Raw genomic sequence first — 21,507 nt, 5'->3', positions numbered from 1 at the left:
TGACTATTTGCTCTGGACAGTTCCAGTCAGTTTTGCTAATCTTCATTGTTGCTCATTGTGAGCACTAGGAAAATGGAGGGCTGGATTTTGATTTTACACTGGTGTAACTCCAATGAATTCAATGGAATTATTCTAATTTACAGTGGTATACGTGAAATTGGAAGCCAAAAAAGAACATTTAAATTCTTTCTGAGCCACAATTAGGCGCCTGACTACCAATATCTTGTTAGTGAACCTTAGGCTTTGTCTATACTGGGGATGTCTACCAATTACAGGCACCAGTGTAGCTGCACCAGTGCAGACTCCTAGATTTTCACCAGTTTGAACCTGCACCTAACTGTGGCATACTGCAGTTGAATCTGCATGCACTAGAGGCTTGTACTGGTGTAGCGAGTACATTGACTTCAATCCCCAGCACAAACTAAGTCTTAGACTCATGTATTTTTAAAAATTCTATTATAGCTGCCACCAGCCTCCTAAAAAAAGAAAAGAAATTAGGGGTTTTTGAATACTGAAGTAAATTATTGTTAGCCAATATTTTTTTTAATAGCTATGCTTTCACTTAAGCACTATCTACAAGGGTGAAGTGTCTTCTCTAACTCTTTATGGCTGTCAAATTCATTTCACCACTGCAAATTCCCGTGATTTCTATCAATGCTTAATTAAACAAAAATGAATCAGAAAGTAACAACAGCAAAAACAAACAACTCCCCCCACCAAAATAAAACTTGTGTTAAACGTATAATATTGTTAAGTCTTTTCCAAAGGAATATCTGTCGGCATAAGAAACCACCTTTTCTGAAACAGAATCCCCAAAACTTCAAATAGTTCATCTAAGTTATCTCCAAAGTAAAAAGTATTTAGAGTGGCACTGATCCAAACGTATGCAGTTTGCCCAATGGTAGAGCCTGTGTTAACTAGAGCAGAAAAAGATCTGTGTTCGTGAAATGCATTCTTTTTCAAGTCCTAAGAAAACTGGCACAAGGGATATCCGTTAAATGGTATGTATGGTATCAAGATCCTAATCCAATCAAGCCTAATTTAAGTACAGTAGCTTATTCTTAAAGGGTATCTTACCTTTTTTTAAGGGTTGCTGATGTGTAGAAGTGCGTGAAGTTACCATATACTCAGGCCAGATCTACACTACAAACTTTTGCCAGCATAGTTAAATTGGCCAGGCATGTGAAGAGGTGTGATCCCTGACTGACATACCTGCACCAGCAAAAGTTCCTAATGTAGATGCAGTTATATGGGCAAAACTGTGCTTTTGTTGGTATAATTTATTCAACTTAGAATGAGCTATACTGGCAAGAGCACAGTTTCACTGCTATGAACTGTGTCTACAGTAGGAGCATTTTCCCAGTATAGTATACTGGTATAGCTAAACTGGCAAAGTGCGCCTAGCGTAGACTTGGCCTCAGTAATGATTTTAAATAGAATATGCTCCTTCTTAGTAACAATGTCAAGCAATGAATGTTACACTTTTAAATGGTGGCACTGAATGCTGACTGCCATTCTTCTACAAAGTTTCTTTTTTAGTTTTGGTTATATAACTCTGGAAATAAACCAGTTTCACTTAGAATACAACTTAAATGAATGAAAATTAGCACTCCTTTATTCAGGATAGTCCTGTATGGCCCAACATGGAATTGGTTGCTTTTCCAGAATATTATTGCAAAACCGATCACAAAAAACATTTTTAAGATCTTATATTTTTGTGCTTAGTCCTCTTTTTCGTGGCAATCATTAAAACAGTAGCTAACAACCATAATCCACTTACAAAGGGCAGGCTGGTAAAAGCATATATTTGAATTCAGAAAAGACATAAAATAACTCATATGATTTAAGGATAAGAGAATTTAAGAGGATTTACTCCATTTTGACTTCATTATTTTCAAATGGATGAACATTGGAGCACAGGTAATTTTAAAATGGGAGCACATCTTCTAGTGCTCCACCTATTCAAGCAGAGTTTGTAGGGTAGCAATTACTTCTTCAAGATCATATGGCAGAGGCATACTGGAATCGTCATCCTTCCAGAAGGGATGGCACTTTGGCTTTTGCTCTTCTGGCAAATTCATTGCAAGGTGGCATTGGCATCTGAAAAAAAAAAGATTAACAAAGAATTACTTTTAAGAGAAGGCATTTCAAGAAACCAAACTCTCAGGAACAGTATATTTGTCCATTAAGACAAACAGAAACAGAGAGAGACAGAGAATAAACCTGTGGACAAAATACATTGTTCATTTACAGAGAAGCAGCCGTGTTTTCTGTTGTAAGCTTTGTGTTATCTAGAGGGATTTCTTAGAAAGCCAATCACAAAGAAAATTCAGTTAGCATACCTTTTTATGGTGAATTATTTTTTTCATTATCTCAGCTGTTATTTAAGGTATGTGATTAAACTATTATCAGATTTAAATGTTTGTGGGTTTTCCATGTATTACTAGACTATTGAGAAAGATTAAACTGAATTTACTGCATTAAGGTCGGGGGATAGATTAAACAATATTACAGAAGCAGGATTGGCTTTGTAGATTCTAGAGATTTACAAGTGTATAAGCCTCCTTTGCTCTGAAAAAGGCAATGCAAAAAGGGAAAATTGTATAAAGATATATGCAAATGGAGGCTAATGACAATTTACACTGATGAATAGGTAGGCAAAACTTCAATAAAATTAAATTAAAAGGTTAGTGTATGTTAGTCCCCAGAGAAAATGTTTAAATTACAGTGTTTTTATTAAATGGATTATTCATCAATACTAGGGAAGACTAATTATAATATGCAACTAAATTGCAGCCCAGCACAGAAAGTTTTATGAGTAACAACAGTCACATCTTTTAAGATTAGTTTGCAATACAGGCTGCCACTTATTTGCACTGCATTAGAAAATTTGTAACAATTCAGTGACTTTTTTTATTTACCATGTGCAGATTAATTAGCTAATGTCTGTAAAGCACTATGATGATGCAAAGTGCTAAGCATTATTATAATTCCTTCATATGTACAGTGGATTCATTCATTTCTTTACAAGAAAAATCAGATCACATAGATAGAAATTAACTGTTTTATCCCCAATAAGAAGTATACAAAATATAATTATTTAATTAATTAAAAAATAGAATGAAATTTAATTTTTACGTGGTTTTATATTTCTTTAGGTGTCTTTCAGATCTGTAAAATGAACAAGATCAACAAACATAACTTCCTGGCCCCTTCTTGAGGCCTTCTGGAAGACAATGTTCCCAAATGAAAGATGTCTTCTTCTCTTGGGAATTATTAATGGCAGTGTAATACCCAGGAGAAAACATACTTCAACTTTACACCCATGTTGGTGTGTGGTTAATTGCTGCACCAGCATCCTGTGCACTCAATCCATCGTACATTATACTACAAGGACAGTATTAACACATAACATTCCAATATATCTTCAGCTCTCCACATCAGCCCCTGATAATAGCATCTGTTAACATGCACTAAGTACTATTATGTAGCACATCACTTCATAAATAATAAGATTAGCCGACCTCAGGGCCCTGAGAAGAGTAATGTGTTTAAATGTTCTCATTATTTATTTAAAACAAGAATTAAAGGAACAGAAGCTACTTGTGACAATCCTCTTAGCATAAATATTAAACTGTTTGCATTGATAAGCTGCACTGTACAGAATAACAGAGGATTTGTTTTGCAGGCTGCTTTATAACAGTTGTTAGAGCAAATGCAGTTTAGTGTATGAGTTCTGAGAGGTACTTAACTGATTGTGCCATCATGTTCTGAAGACATTTTCCAAATTATATAAAGAAACAGGAGGAAATTAATATGCAAGAGAAGCTGAAACTAATTACAGCATAACTCTGTAAGGCTTTTAAAATCTTGCTTTATTTTCGGTCTCGGCACATGCTCAATTTGCTGGGTAGCATAAGATATTCCAGCGTAAGCATTTCAATCTAAAAGTGGATAAATTAAACCGTGTAAAGATTATTACAGCTGACACATCAAGAGGCTCTGCTAGTGAAGATTGCCAGGCATATTATGTGCTTTAGCAAAAGTCAATTTATTATAAACAATCACTTTACATTCTTTGGGAGGGAGCACACATCACCTTTCAACTCCTGTGCAGTTGTAGTGTATGCTTCCTAACCTTCAGAGCCTCTTTATATAATTTATTTCCTATAAACTTTTTCCTCACATTTGAATTTTGGGCATCAGTGTCACTTTAGATGTACCAATAGTTACTAAAGTTGCTCTTGATTGGGCAGCCCAGAAATGGCAGTACAAGCTGTTCCATTGCTCCTCTACTTTCACTTACCAGCAGAGACTGTCTTAGGGTCTCCTCCCCACATGGCATGGTTTGCTGAGCACATGCCTCATTACATGACAGTCATGCACTTGGGAATCTTGAGCCACACTGTATTGACATGAGGGACTGATGTCAGTGGCTATCCACAAGAGCCTGCCTGATTCACAAGTCTGGGGCCAGAAGTGTGCCTGGGAAGGGGAGAGCAATTGCCCAAAACCAGCATCCCCTCATTTCCATGCCCTCCAAGCCATTATTTGCCCAACTGGAGCTCCTGTGTAAGTAGGAGATGACTGCACTCATCACTATTTCTACTTGTTTTGTCTAAATTTGATGCTCTACCTATTTTAATGTCACTTTCCTAGCAAGAGAAGTTGTGAATGGTAAACATATACATTATGTATATCACCCATTTTCTACCGAGTTTTTCAGCCCTTGTACAGGCAAAGTCTCCACTGACTTACATGGGTGGTAGGATCAGGTCCTTAGAAATCATTGCTAAAGATGACACTGTGCCCAGCAGCACTCAGCATACCATAAACAACTTGGGTGATGCCGTTATCACATGAAGTAGCAGCCACGAAACAGAATTAGACCATCTAACTATGTACCACCTTTTTGATGCAAAAAGGGTATTGTTCTGCTTTTTGACACTGTAACAGAATGAAAGACCTGAGCACTCTGTGTAGGGACACAGGTATTTTCAGCTGAGGCAGTGTGTCTACAGGTATTGAACCTTACATAAAAATATATAGCAGAATTACTGATAAGTAAGTCACATTAACTCCTCCCAGGATATAAAATTGTTTCCTCCCAGACGCAGAAGAAGACAGGAGTTACAACAAAGGAGGTGCTGTTGGGGAAAACCTGGGAATACCCAAACTGGTTGGGGAGTAAAAATCTTAGGCTGAAGATTATATTTGGTGGTTAAAATATGAGTTACAAAAAAGGTCATGCCCTCGAAAGAAAGCAAGTTAGAACAATATGCATAGCATGTCGCAGGCTGGGAATGTCATAGGTTCCTAGATAGGATAAGTGAGATGCTGAACTAGGCAATCCCTGCTGAATGACCTCCCTGCACATTAAGCATTGGGGGCCATTGTCTGACTTTTTCGAAAAGGTGTGTGCGCCTTTAAGGGCTTGAGAGCCAAGGAGTTGCTTTTGACTGCAGTGGCAAACCAGGTCAGCCTGGGGACACCAATCTATCCCGCCCCTCAGGTGACTGGAAGAGAGGGAAGACTATATAGGTACATGCCGGTGCAGGAAAAGCCCTCTTTTACCTGGAACAAGTAAAGCTACTGAATCTTGGATTCTTTCATACCCTGCTCACAGAAGGTTAACTGACCACAGACGGCTGACTGACCAACACATCAGCTTAGCTCCAATATGGCCCTCCAACACCTTGGTAATATAAATCTACCGAAGAGGAAGAGAAACATTTTAAAATATGATTATTACCTGTAAACATGTGGAAGTGACCAATGTTTTGAAAGCCTCATCCATCCTGAACTCCTCACCAATATAACCAAAACCATGCCAGATTCAATTAAAGTGTCCATTTGGAAGTAGCAGTTGATTACAATTCATTGTACATTGATCTACATTTTCATTACTTCTCTCCCACCATATTCAACTGGTTTTGATCCTGGCTATATAATAGGAAATCTCTTTTTGCCTATTAATATTACCAACTAATTTTACTTTCATAACAATTCAATTAAACAATAATACATAATTTTATAAGTTGTTTGTTTCACCTAGTGACTAATCTCACTATGGGCAAATATACATTCACTAAAACAGATATTAGCCTGGTTATCATGCCTAGGATTGCACTTACATTTTGATGATCAGGATGTCAGCTACATTAGAGGACACTGATCATGATGCTAAAATTAACCACTTTAGCTAAAGTGAGTGTTAATTATGGGTATGCAAGCAGTCAATAAAAGGTTAATGCAAAAGTCAAAGGATAAATTTATTTCAGTATTGCATCATTCCACAGACTAAATGACTAACATTATACTTTGTGTTTTTAATCAATAGATTTTACAGTAATGTGCTAGCCATTGATTTTAAAAACAATATTCTTTCTTGCCACTAAGTTTTGCAACTCATAAGGAATAAGTATCGCTATTCTTACAAACTCTTACTTCAGGCAAATACTTTTCTGTTCAAGTATTAGAAATAGGAACACATTCTGCACAGGCAGAAAAATGTGGGTGCTATGGAATTATGTGATTAATGCAACTATGGAATAAGGAATTGTCAGCTCTGACTCCTGGGTCCTAGTAAGATGTTTATCTATCCCACAGAAGTGTAGGCACCTACAGTGGTTCACTCTGGACAGGTGAACTAGAATGGGGAGAGGGTATAAGGAGTCCGTTCCCTGCCTCCCAGCTCACAGGAGGCAACCTGAATTTGGCTGGCTATGCTCAGCAGTGCAAACAGTGGCAGGGCCAGATGGAGCTTGGTGGCAAGGCGTGGTGATGGCCTTGTCCTCTCTCCTCCTCATACCAATAAGTGCCAAAAGGGGATAACTGAGGGGGCCACATACTACATCTTTTTATAGATGCTTACTCCAGCATCTCTGGAGGCATTATGCTTCATACAGGCTGCCTCCATCACGGCTGGAGCAATAGGTATTCACTTAAACACTGCAGAGAATTGCAAGGCTATACCCAGATACTTAATGTTGAAAAGTGCTTTAAGAAGCACAGATTGAAAGCCCTATTTTTAGTTATTATCGCTATTGCTCTCTGTAGAAACACTAAAGCCACCCCTTTAACACACACAGAAATGGAAAGAATTGGACACCACAATGAACTCTGTCAGTGATGCACTGGGCTAAAGATATTGTCTATTATACTTATAAAACAGCAGCACAGGTAAAAAAGTCAATAAGACAGTTTCCAAACAAAAGAACATTAAACTGCAAGGGCCTGAATTTGACATCAATGGGAACTCAACATCTTTAAAAATCAGACTCTAAGGGCCTGAGCCACATGCTTAAGTGCTATGCTAGCTGAATAAAGCCAGCTGATTATGTCTCTATAGGGCTGATTTTCAGCTCATGGCATTCACTTGTGCACATACCAAACTGTACAGGCATGTACATTTGGCCATAGTCTGCAGGTATCCAAAGCTATATGTGCACTTTCACAGGAGCAGGTTTTAGAATTTTTTAAATGATTGAATTTGCACACTCAAAGTCCAATTATTCTATTGAGTTTTCAGGATGCAAATTATAACACTTTATGTGTGAAGGCATTAGAATTTTTAAAGCAGAGGTGAATGTATGTCCTTAGGAAATTTTTCACATGCAGAAATGGAAGCTGGGTAGGTTTGCCTAGTTGAAAATACGGGCAAACTAGCATTCATATGAGTGTTTGTATGTCAGTAGAATAATTAGAGATTTGCAAAGAAATGGGTTGTTGTACTGAATAATCCCCCAATAAGACATGTGCATGCATCAACCTTGATTAAAATGATTTAACATTTCTAACATGTACACTGTTCTGAATAATAATGTTCACTTTAGACAGCCCGAAGATTCACAGAGATTTTATCAACTTGGGTTCTGCCAGTGCAAAGAGGTTTGCAAGATTCAACCACTTTCCTGCACAGAGCCCAACTGAGTTCAATAGGCCTCCGCACCAGCACAGCTGTCTGTATACACATGGCCCCTTGCAGAATTGTGGCCTTAGGTTCTGAGCTTTCAAATCTTTCCTCTCCTGAGTAATTATGACAGATTAATAGTTCCACTGACTTTTAGGATTATCCCAGTTCATTCTGAACACACATCCTTAGCATTTTACCAGAGAAAACATTTCTCTCAAATTTTATATATATGTGTATGCTAAAACCCACATAAAAATATGAGAATACTTATGTGAGTAAGTTTCAATAATTACACACACACAAAATGCTTCACTTACCAGTATAATGCAGCTATTTCTGGGGTGGAAAGCATGTGGGTTTAAATCCTGGCCCTACTGAAGTAAATGGCAAAACACCCATTGATTTCAACAAGCCCAAGATTTCACCCCAAATGGTAACACACAAACAGCAACCCTGCACAATGATTCAAGATAGTAATAAAAAATATCATATCCAACGGAAGCTGCAGAGGGAATACAATAAGCTGGATATAATTACCTATGCTGAAATTTGACCAGGACACTGAAGTTTACATCCCTTTAAAAAAAAAAATCCAGACTTTTTTAACATATGAGAGTAATCAGTTCTTTGGCTTTGCATCTTATCTGAGTAAGTCAGCTGATGTAACTCACAATCGTAACATACAATATTTTATCATTTTTCTTTTAAAATATGATAGAAAAATAAATCTGATTTGCTAAACAAATTTATTTGCTTCGTAAAGAACCTGAAAAGCATTGCTTTTAAGTAAAGACTCAGTTTGATGGTGGACAATGTCCTTCACCTTTGGCCATGGATGGGAGAGTGGATTAAATTCTTCAGAAAGTATCAAAACTGTAACATCTGCCATTAAAAGAAAAGATCTTGTACTATATTTTCATGGTAAATTAAAAGGTGTGAGGATAAAAATGCCTGACATGATACAGTGGGGTTGCGGAAAGCTTTGTAAAGAGAAAGCATTTATCCACTTAACCAGGTGGGTGTCCATTAGGACATTAACAATTTAACAAATTATGATAGGCCTAATTTTATCCTTCCCTCTGCTCCAGGCACTTGTCTGGTCACAGTAGCTGTTAACATGTGAAAATTTACAGCCACCAATTAAGGTTTAAGGCCATCAGGTAGAATGCTGAGCACAATTTTATACCCAGGTCTATTTGTCAGCGTGTCAGATACATAACAATGGTAATGAATGGGCTACCCTGACAGCTGAACAGTTAGGAGCTGCTAACCCTTGATCTCAGTCACATGATAGGGTCACCTGAAACTTGCATTGCTCCTACCTGACCGCATATAACAATATCGGGGTCAAATGGCTTGGAGATTATATGTATCATGTCTGAGGCAGCCCAGTTATAAGCTTTAGGGAATACAGTATAGAATTCCATAGCTCTGCTGTACAGAGCTGCAGAACATGCAGAAATCTGTGAAACAAAAGGTATACAGTTTCAGAGCTCTAAAGTAACTTTCCTTGTTGTTTAGTAGAATGGACTTTTTGTCCTTAGAGAACAACAATGAAAACAAACACTTTTGAAGAAACTGTGACTCTACCATTGGGAGAAAAATGTACAATAGCCATTGTATTAACTATGCATTTTCTCTTGGAGAGTTTCAATCTGGAGCAGCTGTATCAGAGTGTAATCACTATGTTCTGTCGGGAACTATGTTCTGTCCTTTTATGTGGAGACTGGCCTTAGCAGCCAGGCTTAGATTTGGAACTGGATCTGAACTTCCCTAAGGTTCAGGATTAAGGTTCAGTTCTAGGCTTCTGGTTCAGCAAGTTTTAGCGAAAGAAGCAGGCACAAAGTCTAGATATAAATCTGAACTTCAGCAAAGTTCAGGGTGCTTGGAACTGCAGTATGAGTTCATCTCCCCTGATGCTGCTAGTGCTTTCCAGGGGGACAGAATTACTTTCTGATCACTATAATTCATCTCTGTAAAATACTAGCAGGCCAACCCTATACACATTGGTTACAAGATTCTGAGTAAGAGAGTCACACTGAGTGCCCTAACAAACGGCTGCTTGCTGAAAAACAGTTTGAAATGTATTGGAGATAGGAGGAGTTCAGAGAAATGTAATCAGGGGAAAATCATAACAGTTTACTTCATATGACTGGATGTTATTTTTCCTTCAGAAATAACAACAGAATGTCCTGGAACTATAAAATCAAATTCAATTTCTTTTTCAGAACTGGAATTCTGAATCCACATTACTGATTGTCTTAGCATTTTACCAGTGCAGAAATTGCACACATTCCCCACGGTATAGAGAAGAGAGAGGGGTGATCAATCTGTGGTGGAGACATTCTTCCAGGTCAGCTCTTACCTTTGTCTATATAAACTAAAACTTTCTAAAAAAAAAAGAAACAAAATGCAAAATTTTGTTTGATTGACTTTAAGGACAAGATTTTCAAAAGCATTCAGCTCCTAATTAGGTCCTAAACTGAAATGGTCAGATGGAAATGGAAGGGTCTTGAGTTCTTCTGAAATTCTGGTTCTAATTGATTCCAAAGTGGTCTAGCCCACTTACATTCAGCCTGTGCTGATGCTCTTTTATATGCTGTAGCTAGAGTGAGCCCAGCAGTCAGTAGTAGCTCAGAGCAGGAGCAAGTGCTCTTCATTTATAGAGGGACGAGATGATGGAGAAGATGAATTTGAATTTGTTCCCAGATGAGGAACTGGATGAAGGAATGCTAAATTTAGGGTTGGATTGAGGGAGTTCCAGTGAAGAGTTTCTAATCCAAAAAAAAAAAAAAAATGAATGGCTACTATACTATCCTTCCACAGATAACCCAAAGGTAAAACTTTCACCTGAAACTCTGACTCCAAAAAGCTGTAACCACCTGTGCCAGTGGTGAATTTGATCCTTAATACATTACAGAAGCTTGTAGTCTTGCTCACAGAAGAGCTTGAGGTTCCCGTAGGCATTCTTTCCATTTGTGATAAGGACTCCAATTCAACATCCTGGGGAATCACTCATGACACATCATGATGACCTGAAATCAACCAGCATTACTGTTGTATATGGTTTTACAAAGTAAATCTGTAACGGAATTCAGCTTTTCACATTGTCCTGCAGAGACTCTTTTGCTGTTCCACACAGAGGCATTGGTGAGACAAATGAATTTGACAATAAAGAGGTTTAAGTGACAACTGCATGAGATTTAAAATGCCAGTGTTTCTATTATTACCCAAATTGCAAGCTTAATATTTCCCTCCCACCCTCCATCGGCTCACCTGTGAGCTGGAAGTTAAGCATGAATCCAACTATTGGGTTTTACAGAATGTCACATTAATGAAAATAGTACGACACACAGTACTAGTAAGACAATTCAGTGTATAAAAGTAGTACCTGTCCTTCCTCTTCACATAATGAATGTCCAAGGCCTTAAAACAATATCCATTTGGTGGAACTAAGTAGAATCAATATTTTCATATATATATATATCAATGTATGTTAAAGGGAATTCATATATGTATATGCACAAGCACTCACACAGGATGGAGATTAATCAAATAAAAAAAATTCAGAGGCTATGGGATAAAGGAGCAATAATAGTCATTTTTAATACTGTTAAGATTAGAATTTTTAGACAAGTTTTTATGTAACCTTTTGGAGAAAGCTTATATGCCTTAATCTCCATAAGTCTGCTATTGTCATCACCGCTCATATTTAATAACCTTACCATGGAGCAGCACTGTACTAATCAAGGGCCAGGTAACATAACACATATCTTTCAAGGTTTCTTATAATTTTATACAGAAAATTGAATTCAAAATTCAATCCCCCCCTTTTGTTCTGGAATGTAGTGCAGAGAAAAATTAGACAAATAAGAAGTTAATCTCCTCCAAATGTATGAAATCATAGCAACCAAAGGGATAAAATTATACATTTTAATCCCACGTTGATGAAATCATACAACAAAGGTGTAGAGTTTAACCACAGACATCAACAATTAGGCTTACACATTTTTTTTAATTTATGGAAAACCTGTAATTTTTTAAAATTATCACATTTGTAATTATTGCAGTGAAAATAGAACTAATGTCCACTGTTTTTCAATAGCAATCTTAAATAAATCTGGGCAAATGTATTTCACTGCTTTTCTCACTTGCTAAAATATTTAGCTGGCTGTAACTTCAAAACGTAGCAAAGAGTGCACTCTATGCTAACTTCTGCTACATAGAGTGGATAGTGTAAAATGAGCTTGAAAAGCCACTTTTCCCCATCCCAAATCTTTCTCTCTGCCCCAGCCAAGTGGAAAGTTCCCCCATATGGGCTTTGCAGCTTTAGGTGGTTGGGCTGGAGGAAGAAAGAAGGCAAAAAAACCCCAGTATGGTAGTTGGCTCCACTGTGGATGAATTTCCAAGCAGAAATCCATCAAAAATCAGATTATATCACATCTGCCAAGCCCATAGTCCCAAATAGGGTGGAGGGTGGGGGTTCCTGGTGTAGCTGACACTTGAGACTGCATGAAATCATGCTACCCATAGAAGACCAGATAGCCAACACAGCAGTGCAAAGACACTTGGCTTCCATAGAGGCAGCCCTGCTTCCTCTCTATGTCCTCAGATCTGAATGGATCTTACAAAGCCTGTGTGGTTAGCGGACAAGGCTCCTGCCAGTTCAGTTTGGGGACAAATTATTCCCTCCGAGAGGACTAGGAACAGCACTGTGAAACTCTTTGAGAGTCCTATTCCCCATGTAGGAATGCCTGCCCATGTGTGTGCCATGTTTGTCCGGTTATTTAATCAACAAATATGTCTACTATAATACAGGGGGATACAAATCCCACAGAGCAACACTTAATAAACAGCACAGCATTTGCAGAAACACGAAGTTTAATACAGTCTAACCTACAATTTTCATATTGTATATGTGCAACCCTTCCTGTTTCCCAGAGACTTCTGTTCCCCGTTTCTTAGAACAACATGTGCAGATGCACTGTATCCTGAATGCATGAGAATAATGTGTACGCATATTTATGTACACACCCCTTCATATGGACACATAAATAATCCTGCCACTCTAAAGGGTTCAGCATTTAGAGGGAAATGTTCGGTACCATAGGCGTGGATTTAGGCTTATAGTTCTCATTATAAATGATGGGCTGTGCAGCAATTCTACATTGAGAATACTGACTTTGACTGCAAACAACATACAAATATCTCAACTTCAGTATAATTTATATTCCCTCAAAAGGAACCTAAAATACTCTAAGCCTAGCTGATGCATCTGATGTTCGATTTCTCTCTCATACAGTGTATGATCTGCTGTTTTACTTCACACACAATCCTTGCTTTCCTATGATTTCTCAGACAAAGAAACAAAATGCCTGCTATGCACAGAGACTATAAAGACAGCAGACTTGTTTTCCCCAAAGTATTGATTATATGCAGTTTTAAAATAACTATTTTCATTCTGTTTGCATTATCAGCTGGGACCTTGTTCCTCATGTTTGCAGAAATGCGGATGGAATTGCTGATTTAGGGTCTTTGAAGACATTTTACTGTATTATCCAGAATCTAAGCTTTTATTAAAATAAAGTTCCTAGCCCTTCTGGTTGAGAAGATAACCATGCATCAATTTACATTGCCCAGGCTATCTTGTTGAGTCCACTGCCGGACAGACTGATGCAATAGCACCCAGTGAGCTGTGAACTTTCCCCATTTATTTGACTAGGGGGTTTGCTTGGGGGCAGATGCTCTCCTCTGTTGTGCAGTGTGGCATTAATTAAAAGAGAGGAAAGAGGAGTGGTAATAAAACCAACAGAAAAGGAAATATCAGCAGCATGTTTCTGAGGAAGCTACAGATACTCTCCTCTGTTAAAGTAGGCTTTTGGGAGATTCAGGGGCTGACTTAGGCACTACATGGCATGTTCTTCTTTAAAGACAGTGCATTTATTGGCTGAAACCCACACAAGAGTTAATGCTGCTTCAAGTAGAATTTAATCTCCCCATCCATACCATTTAACTCTCTTGGTAGGTGGAGAAAGTATAAGGCTCACGAAGTTGGGAAAATGAAATGGTAGCATGGTTCCTGTGGAAGTATCAAAGCAGTGTGGGCTTTCCATAGGATGCCCCAGGAGTTAAAAGGAGGGAGCCCGATTTTCCCAAGAATCTTTAGTGTTTGGAGTCTGTGCCTTTTGTCTCTTGAAGGAAGCTGCACACACACTTTGCCCAGATTTTTTATCCTGTGTTTTTCTGTGGGAAAGAACATTTATCACTGGCAGCTTAGTTATTAAGGACTACAACCCCACACATTTGTGGGAAAGACCGATAGAAACCCATTGTTGAACAGAGAATCCTGACTTGGTCTAGATGGCCGTGAGATCATGAGAAGATTTTTTTAGACTGTAAAAGAGTTCCAAGGGAACTGATAGAACTCCGCTGTTTCACACACGCAAACTAGACCAGGCAAAACAGTAGAAAAATGTGCTCTGACTCTTCAACCTCCAAGTTCTAAGATTCTTTCAGATTCAAACCGTCCCAGGTTTCTGACACAATCCCTGACCTGCCCCACCACCTCTATTAGTAGCATCTTGAAACATCCCATTTCACTAGCATTAGTTCTGGCCTGCAAACTCCCTCTCCAAAAAAAACAAACAAAAAAAAAACCCAACCTCCCCACCACCATTAGCTCCTATCACTGTCCTGCTTCCACCAGCTCTGGTCCATCTGAGTGAAACTGAATGTCTTATTGACTATAAGGAAACTAGGTTAGTCAAAGAGGGAGCTCAGTGCAGGAAAGAAATGGTAACAGGCAGAGTAAAGCCTTGTCTGCAGTGTAAAAATCTAATGTATTGTAGTGCCTGCCTGACATTTAAAAAAATGGTTTGATCTTGCAATGTAGAAGGGACTAATCACATTTTCCAGCATATTCCTGAAGTGGGCTTGAGCCTTGGAATCCATACCATGGGGAACACAATTAAAACATGGTTCAGTCCTATCTACACTACAAGACTATGCTGTTTTAAACATTGAATCCTGCAATAAGGGAAATTTTTATAACAAAAATTGGTTCTATGTCACACAAGTGCAACACAGTACTAAAATCTAAAAGCACTGTTTTTAAAGAGTTAATTTTCCCCCTAGGTCATAGAAAGGTCAGAGGGAAGCAGAAGGGGGCGGAAAGTGGGAAACAAGAGAACAGAGAGCCACAAAAGGAGGGAGATAATTTTCTTTTTTTTAAGTCAAATACACTCCTACAGTATCCAAACAGGTATTTTAATAATTACCGAACTTCTACATGTCTATTTCTCTATCCATCCATATTTTATGGATAAAGCATTTAGAAAATGTATTGAAGGGAACACTGCTGCACTGGCAGGAGGGGGATGGGCTAGATGACCTAAGAGGTCTTTTCCTAACATCCGTGATTAAATGTTCATGCTGGTACAAATAAAACTGCATAATATTAATGAAATACTGGAAAACAGTCTACTCGGGATTCTAAATCCTGAAAATATAACTTTACCATTGCAATCACTATCAATGACTTTCCCTGATTATCAGTGGTCATGCAGGAGTTGAAAAGCAATTGCTCATTTGTCATAAAATAATTGATGAGAGAAATGGGAAGAACACCTTTCAGTTCCCATCTCCCAATCACACCCATGACTATGACTTGCTGAGCAGTTCTACGTGTATTCAGAGAAGTGTCAAAATTAAGCCAGCATTAAGCCAAAGGCGGCCGGGGAGGAAGGGGGAGCGTATATTAATCTTTTCCAAAAAATATCTGCAATACATTCTGAGACATTCAAGGAGTGTGTACATGCGTGCGTATACACATATATATATTCCTGTTTTTGCTGATGAACTTTTCTTCAATATAGCAGAAACAGCAAAGATGACTTGTCCGGGTGAGATTCCAATGAACTAATGTTATGAATTGTATATGTAATGAATGTAGGTTTGGCTTAGTATTTTATAAATGGGGCAGCCATAACTTAGAATTTCTGCTACTGACTATGTTCACCAATTCTAACAATAGGGTTTTCCACTCCATCAGTAACTGGGGTAGGTACCAAATTGTCTACCCTTGTGTTCTCTGTAATTATCCTTTTGCATTCCAGTATGAAATCTTCCAAAGCAATATACAGAGATATCTAATAACCATTTCTACTCTAACGTAATAAAACACTATCCTAACCCATATGCAGAGTCAAAGGATCACATTCTGTACTCAGTTATACTAGTACAGACCAGAAGTAACTCCAGTATAAAAGTAGTTTGAAATCAGAATCAGCCTCCAAAAGATTATAGTTAATAGCATTCTTAAATATTTTATTTTAACCCCACTAAAACTCCAGTGGGGATTGGAGAATGAATAAGAGATTATCACATGAAAACAAATTTTCCTTTCTGGATCCTGATCACATCTATCTTATGTAAAGAATGAGAATAAAACTGATAAGATAAATGACATGTATCTATCTGATCCTGCACTCCTTGAACAGAAAGAACTCCTATTAAAGCCTACAATAGTGCAGAATCCAGGTCTAGACTGCATAAATCAAAGTCACTAATTTTGTCCACTAACCACGATTGAGACACCATAGACTGCAGAACTCACTTGCCAAATGCTTCCTACAGATAAAATGTGTAGTGCCTAACACAGTAAATTTTCCATGTTTATTTTCTATACAGCCAAGGATCTTTCTGACCACAATGTCAGCAGTGCTCCCACGGAATGTGACTTTAGATTTTTTGGTGGTGCCAAACCATTTGCTTTATATGATATGACATATAATACTGGCTTTGAGTCATCTCACTACTGATGCCTTTGATGCTTTGTTCTCTTTTACTTTAAGATGGAAAAGAACAAATAATTCTGAGATCTTTCCTTACTCTTGAGTCCTTCTGATGTCTATCTTCAGAGCTCTTCGAACGTCCAATTTATGTCAGTCTCTCTCTTTCTTATGCTGTGGATTCTAAAAGAATGAAGGTAATATAATATCCTGAGATCTATGGAAGATTGAAATGGCCTTCGGAATAAACTTCAGTGTTTTTCTTAAAACTACCTTGCCTGAATGGAAACTACTAAATTGCTTTTCAATAGATAATGCGCCTAGTCTTGAAATTCCTTGGGATAAAGTTATTGCCATGGGGAATATTTTAATGATAATAAAGTAGCTGGTGACACTACCTTAAGAAGTAGTTCAAATGGGTATTTTGTGAGCAGTTGCAATGCACAATTCAAATTCACCAGCAAACACCTGTGAGTTTTCTGTGGCTTAATCATTCACTGTAGCTAATTTAAGAAACCAATGCTGAAAACACTGGCATTTGCTGAGCGTACTGACCTGTAATGCCATTGTGGCATTAGTCTGTCATATAAGATGTCCTCTTAGATCATCATGTAGGAATTCTAAAATCCTACTTCCATTAGCTAATTTAAGACCTGATTCAGTAATCCATCAGAATTCAGCAAAGCACTTAGCCATGTGCTTAAGTCCCATTAACTTCAACAATACTTCAGAATATGATTAAAGTTAAGCACGTGCTTGTGTGGTTTGCTGAGTAGGATGGACTTAAGTAAGTGCTTAAACAATTTGCTGAATTGGGCCTTAGGGCTAATCTAATTACACTAGTGTTTGAAGCACAGCCATATATACATACCTGGATAGTTGAAACTTTCTTATGATAGTAATGTTTTCTATTCTATTCTATTTTATAAATCAGTATACTGTACTCATCATCGTAGTGTCTGAACATCTGCCAGTAGTGCATTAAGTGATGTGACTAACATCTGTCACGTGTTGCTTAAAGTAATATATGGGTGGACTTTTCTAGAATCTATCAATGACACTTTCTGAGTATCATTGCATAGTCTTTTCTTACTCAGTAGCCATCTTGCCAGTGTAAACTGTTTGGATCTTTGTGTAATATTTGCCCCTAAAGCCTTTCTTGTTAGACAGCTGAAGCCAGATGAGCATGGCTAACTAAAAGGATTAAAAACCAAGACTGTTTGATCAATAAGTGAATCCAGATTCATGCATGTTCCATCCTTCCAGAGTTTCTGTGGATTAATGGAACAAGACAGAACAGATACAATAAAGGATTTTTCCCATCTCTTTGCAATGGGTCCTCTGTTGTGACGCCCTTGCCTCTGTGCCTGCAAAAGAGCAGTTGTTGGAGATTGATGAAAACAGGATAGTCTTGGTCTTCCAAATATTTTGTTTTGTTTACTGAATGTTATTTGCCAAACTCCAGTTTTCCTGGTTTCTTGTTTGCCAGCTTAGCCATGTTAGTGATCTCTTTGCATTAATTGCTGGTGAATATTTTCCTCTTCCCATTCCACAAGACTCATTATTTCCTTGTGCAGGCCAGCCGATCTAATTCCTCCTATTTTTTCTTCCTAATGATATTGCTATAATATTGTCCTGCATCCCAAATATGAGTTCATCTCAGTCTTTGTTTAAATGAAATTAATGCTAAACCAGCTGTTCTTAATTCCAGGAAATTCAGACAAATTTTGCTTTTTGATAGTATCTACATACAGTAGACATCTTCCAATATCTCTTGCCACAGTCTCCCATTTTGTTCCTAGACACAAACATAATTTCATTTTTTTTCCATGAGATTACAAGTCTGGTTGAAAAATACCTGCATAGTTGTAATATATGTAGACTTCTGTAAGGCTATTCTGTAAGTCTTCATACTCCACAACAGTCTGATTAAAAAATTAGCACTATACAATATCAACAGTGCACACAGTAAAGAGATTGAGAACTGGCACATTGACAGATCTCACAAAGTAATTGTCAATGGGGAATCATCAAATGGGAGTGTTTCTAACAGGGTTCCGCAGGCCTGATGCTATTCAACATTTTCATCAATGATCTGGAAGTAAATATAAAATTGCTGCTGATAAACTTTGCAGATGACTCAAAGCTTTGCAGAGTGGAAATACTAAGGAGGACAAAGCGGTCACCGCACATAGTGATCTGGTTCACTTAGTAACCTGGACCCATTCAAACAAAATGTGTTTTAATATAGCCAAATGTGAAGTTATGCATCTCTGAGCAGGAAATGCAGGCCAGACCTACAAAATGGGGAACTGTATCTTGGAGCACAGTGACTCTGTAAAGAATCTAAGAGTCATAGTGGACTAGCAACTGAATATGAACTCCCAGTGTAATACTGTGGAAAAAAGAACTAATGTTCTTGAATGTATAAACAGAGGAGTAGTGAGTAGAAGAATGGAAAGAATTTTACCTCTGCATATGGCACCAGCGAGACTAACCCTGGAATTCTGCGTACAGTCCCATTGTCTCCCATTTTTGAAAAGATATTGAAAAATTGGAGAGGGTGCAGAAAAGAACTAAAAATATTATTCAAGAGCTGAAGAAGATGCCTTACAATGTGAGACATAAAGAGCTCAATATAGTTATCTTATCAAAGAGAAGACAGAGATGACTTAATTACAATGCATAAGTACCTTCATGGGGAGAAAACATAAGATACGAAAGGGTTCTTTAATCTAGCAGAGAAACACATAAGTATAATCAGTGGCTGGAAGTTGTAGCCAGACAAATTCATATTAGAAATTAGAAACTTTTTTTTTTTTTTTTTAAAGACAGAGAAGGTGATTAACTACTTGGGGAAAAAAACTACCAAAGGAGCTGATTGATTCTCTGTCTTTTGATGTCTACAAATCGAGACTGGGTACCTTGCTGGAAGATATGCTTTAGCAATAAAAGTTATAATTCAGTCAAACATAAGTTATCAGGCTCAGTACAAGGGTATCAGGTAAAATGTAATGGCCAGTGTTATACAGGAGGCCAGACTAGATGATCTAATGGTCCCTTCTGGCCCAAACTCCATGAAATTTTACCACAGAATTTAACAAACTGCTGAAAATTCTTTGCAATGTAGCTCTGTGTAAAACTGTGCACAATAGCTGGAATAGAGATGACAACAGAATGGAAGAGGATTTCTAGCATAAAAATCCCATGAAAGGAAGTTTGGTATTTGAACCTCATGACAGTGTAGAGAGGAAGACCCTAAAGTGATGACTGCAGACTGTCGAGAATATCTAAATACAACTCTGGATTTATTAACAGAACATACAAGCCAGATTCTCCTTTCTTTTATATGTGTTACACACTGGCATAGTTCAACTGACTTCACAGGTATAACTGAAGGGGAATCAAGCCAGAAGAATTTAGCTGATAATCAAGCAATAATAAAGGTAAAGATAAAATGTGTGTGTATCTACCTATTATATACATATATATATATATATATATATATATATATATATATATATATATATATATATATAACCCTTGATTGTCTATGTAAACTTACAAAGATGGTCTCCAGGGGAAAGCTTAGGTATAGAATGTACTTATCTTCTCATTTACACTGTACCTCTTAAAGCATTCTGTAGTCACTAAAACGAAGAATGCCAGACTGAATCAAAGGCTATCATCTGCCTGTTCAAAATATCATTATGGAGGAATCAGAAAAAAGGAGCAGTATTACAAGTCACCTTTTCAGCTCTCACAAACAAAACTATTAATGGAGAGAGTCAGCTCCTTGCAGTGCATTAAAGGACCAAGGTCACCTGGGAAACCACTTGGCCTCACTGGTTACCCAACTTGATTAGCTACAATAACATTTGCCCTTGCAAAGGGACTGATGGAAAGTCAGGTTTCTCAGCAGACTGCTAAGCTGGCATTCACACTTTTTAGATGAACAGTTCTGCAGGCTAAAGTGCCTGGGAATTCAGCTGAAATATTTAGGGTCTATTACTGCTTCTCTACAGTGCCCATTATTAGGTTATCTCTGGGATAACAAGACACATTCTAATATGCATATTAAAACATGCTTCTTTAAAAAATGAATATTTCTATAAATTCAAAGTTATATAAAAGACCCAAAACAAGTAATATAGAGTCAAACTTAGGAACTGTAAACTTTTAATTTCATTGCTCCATTTATTAATACAATCAAGGGACAGGAATATGACATTAGTAGGCAAACCATATTATGGATATAACTTGTAACTATAATGTCAGACACATTTAACCTCTCTTTTTGAAATAGACAGACTGAAAAACAGGCTTTCAATGTGTATAGGGATTATGGTCCCTTAGTGTTCTCTGCATTGAGTCAATCAATCATGTTATCTGCCCTAAAGTGCCTGCAGTTTGACCTTCTATAATACACATGTAACCCACACCCATACATGCATATATTTTACTTTTTAAAATCAAATGTGGGGAAAGATCTGTGGTATTATTTTATATCGTTGTGATTTTTAAATTATCAGCTCCATAAATATTGGACAACCATTTACTGCTCTAACCACACATACTGTTGTACTAACCTGCCATTTGGGGGAATTTTATAATAAATAAAATAAATAATATACAATGGTATTATGTACGGAAGGAAAATTCTCTCCACAAAGTAGCCACTTTTTTTTTAGCATAGAAATATTTGCTATCACGTTCTATTTGTTACATCTAAATTATTCTGAATATTTGTGAATAATAGGTTTGTTTTTTTGCATCTGTCATAGTCCCTCTAAAGAGATTTTG

The 21,507-nt window shown here is 37.5% G+C and overlaps 1 protein-coding gene across 6 annotated transcripts in view; it reads right to left on the bottom strand.

Moving 5' to 3' along the window:
• Nucleotides 1-1,588: 1,588 nt before the first annotated feature.
• The window catches only part of FTO (FTO alpha-ketoglutarate dependent dioxygenase), a 308,286-nt gene continuing 288,367 nt past the window's right edge, over nt 1,589-21,507 (bottom strand). For 4 of the 6 annotated variants that reach the window (XM_067551224.1, XM_067551252.1, XM_067551234.1 and 1 more), the window contains one exon: nt 1,589-2,100. In XM_067551224.1, coding sequence (XP_067407325.1) covers nt 1,959-2,100 — 142 coding nt within the window. In that variant the 3' untranslated portion in view covers nt 1,589-1,958. The remainder of the gene's footprint in view (nt 2,101-21,507) is intronic. The other 2 variants (XM_067551266.1, XR_010920365.1) reach the window with 2 other exon arrangements.

Source organism: Emydura macquarii, unplaced genomic scaffold (genome assembly GCF_026122565.2).
Source record: "Emydura macquarii macquarii isolate MOO-44397 ecotype Brisbane River unplaced genomic scaffold, CSIRO-AGI_Emac_v2 contig_295, whole genome shotgun sequence".
NCBI classification, from domain to species: domain Eukaryota; kingdom Metazoa; phylum Chordata; order Testudines; family Chelidae; genus Emydura; species Emydura macquarii.
The sequence above is the reverse complement of the archived record's forward strand: the minus strand, read 5'-3'. Positions and strand labels throughout refer to the sequence as shown.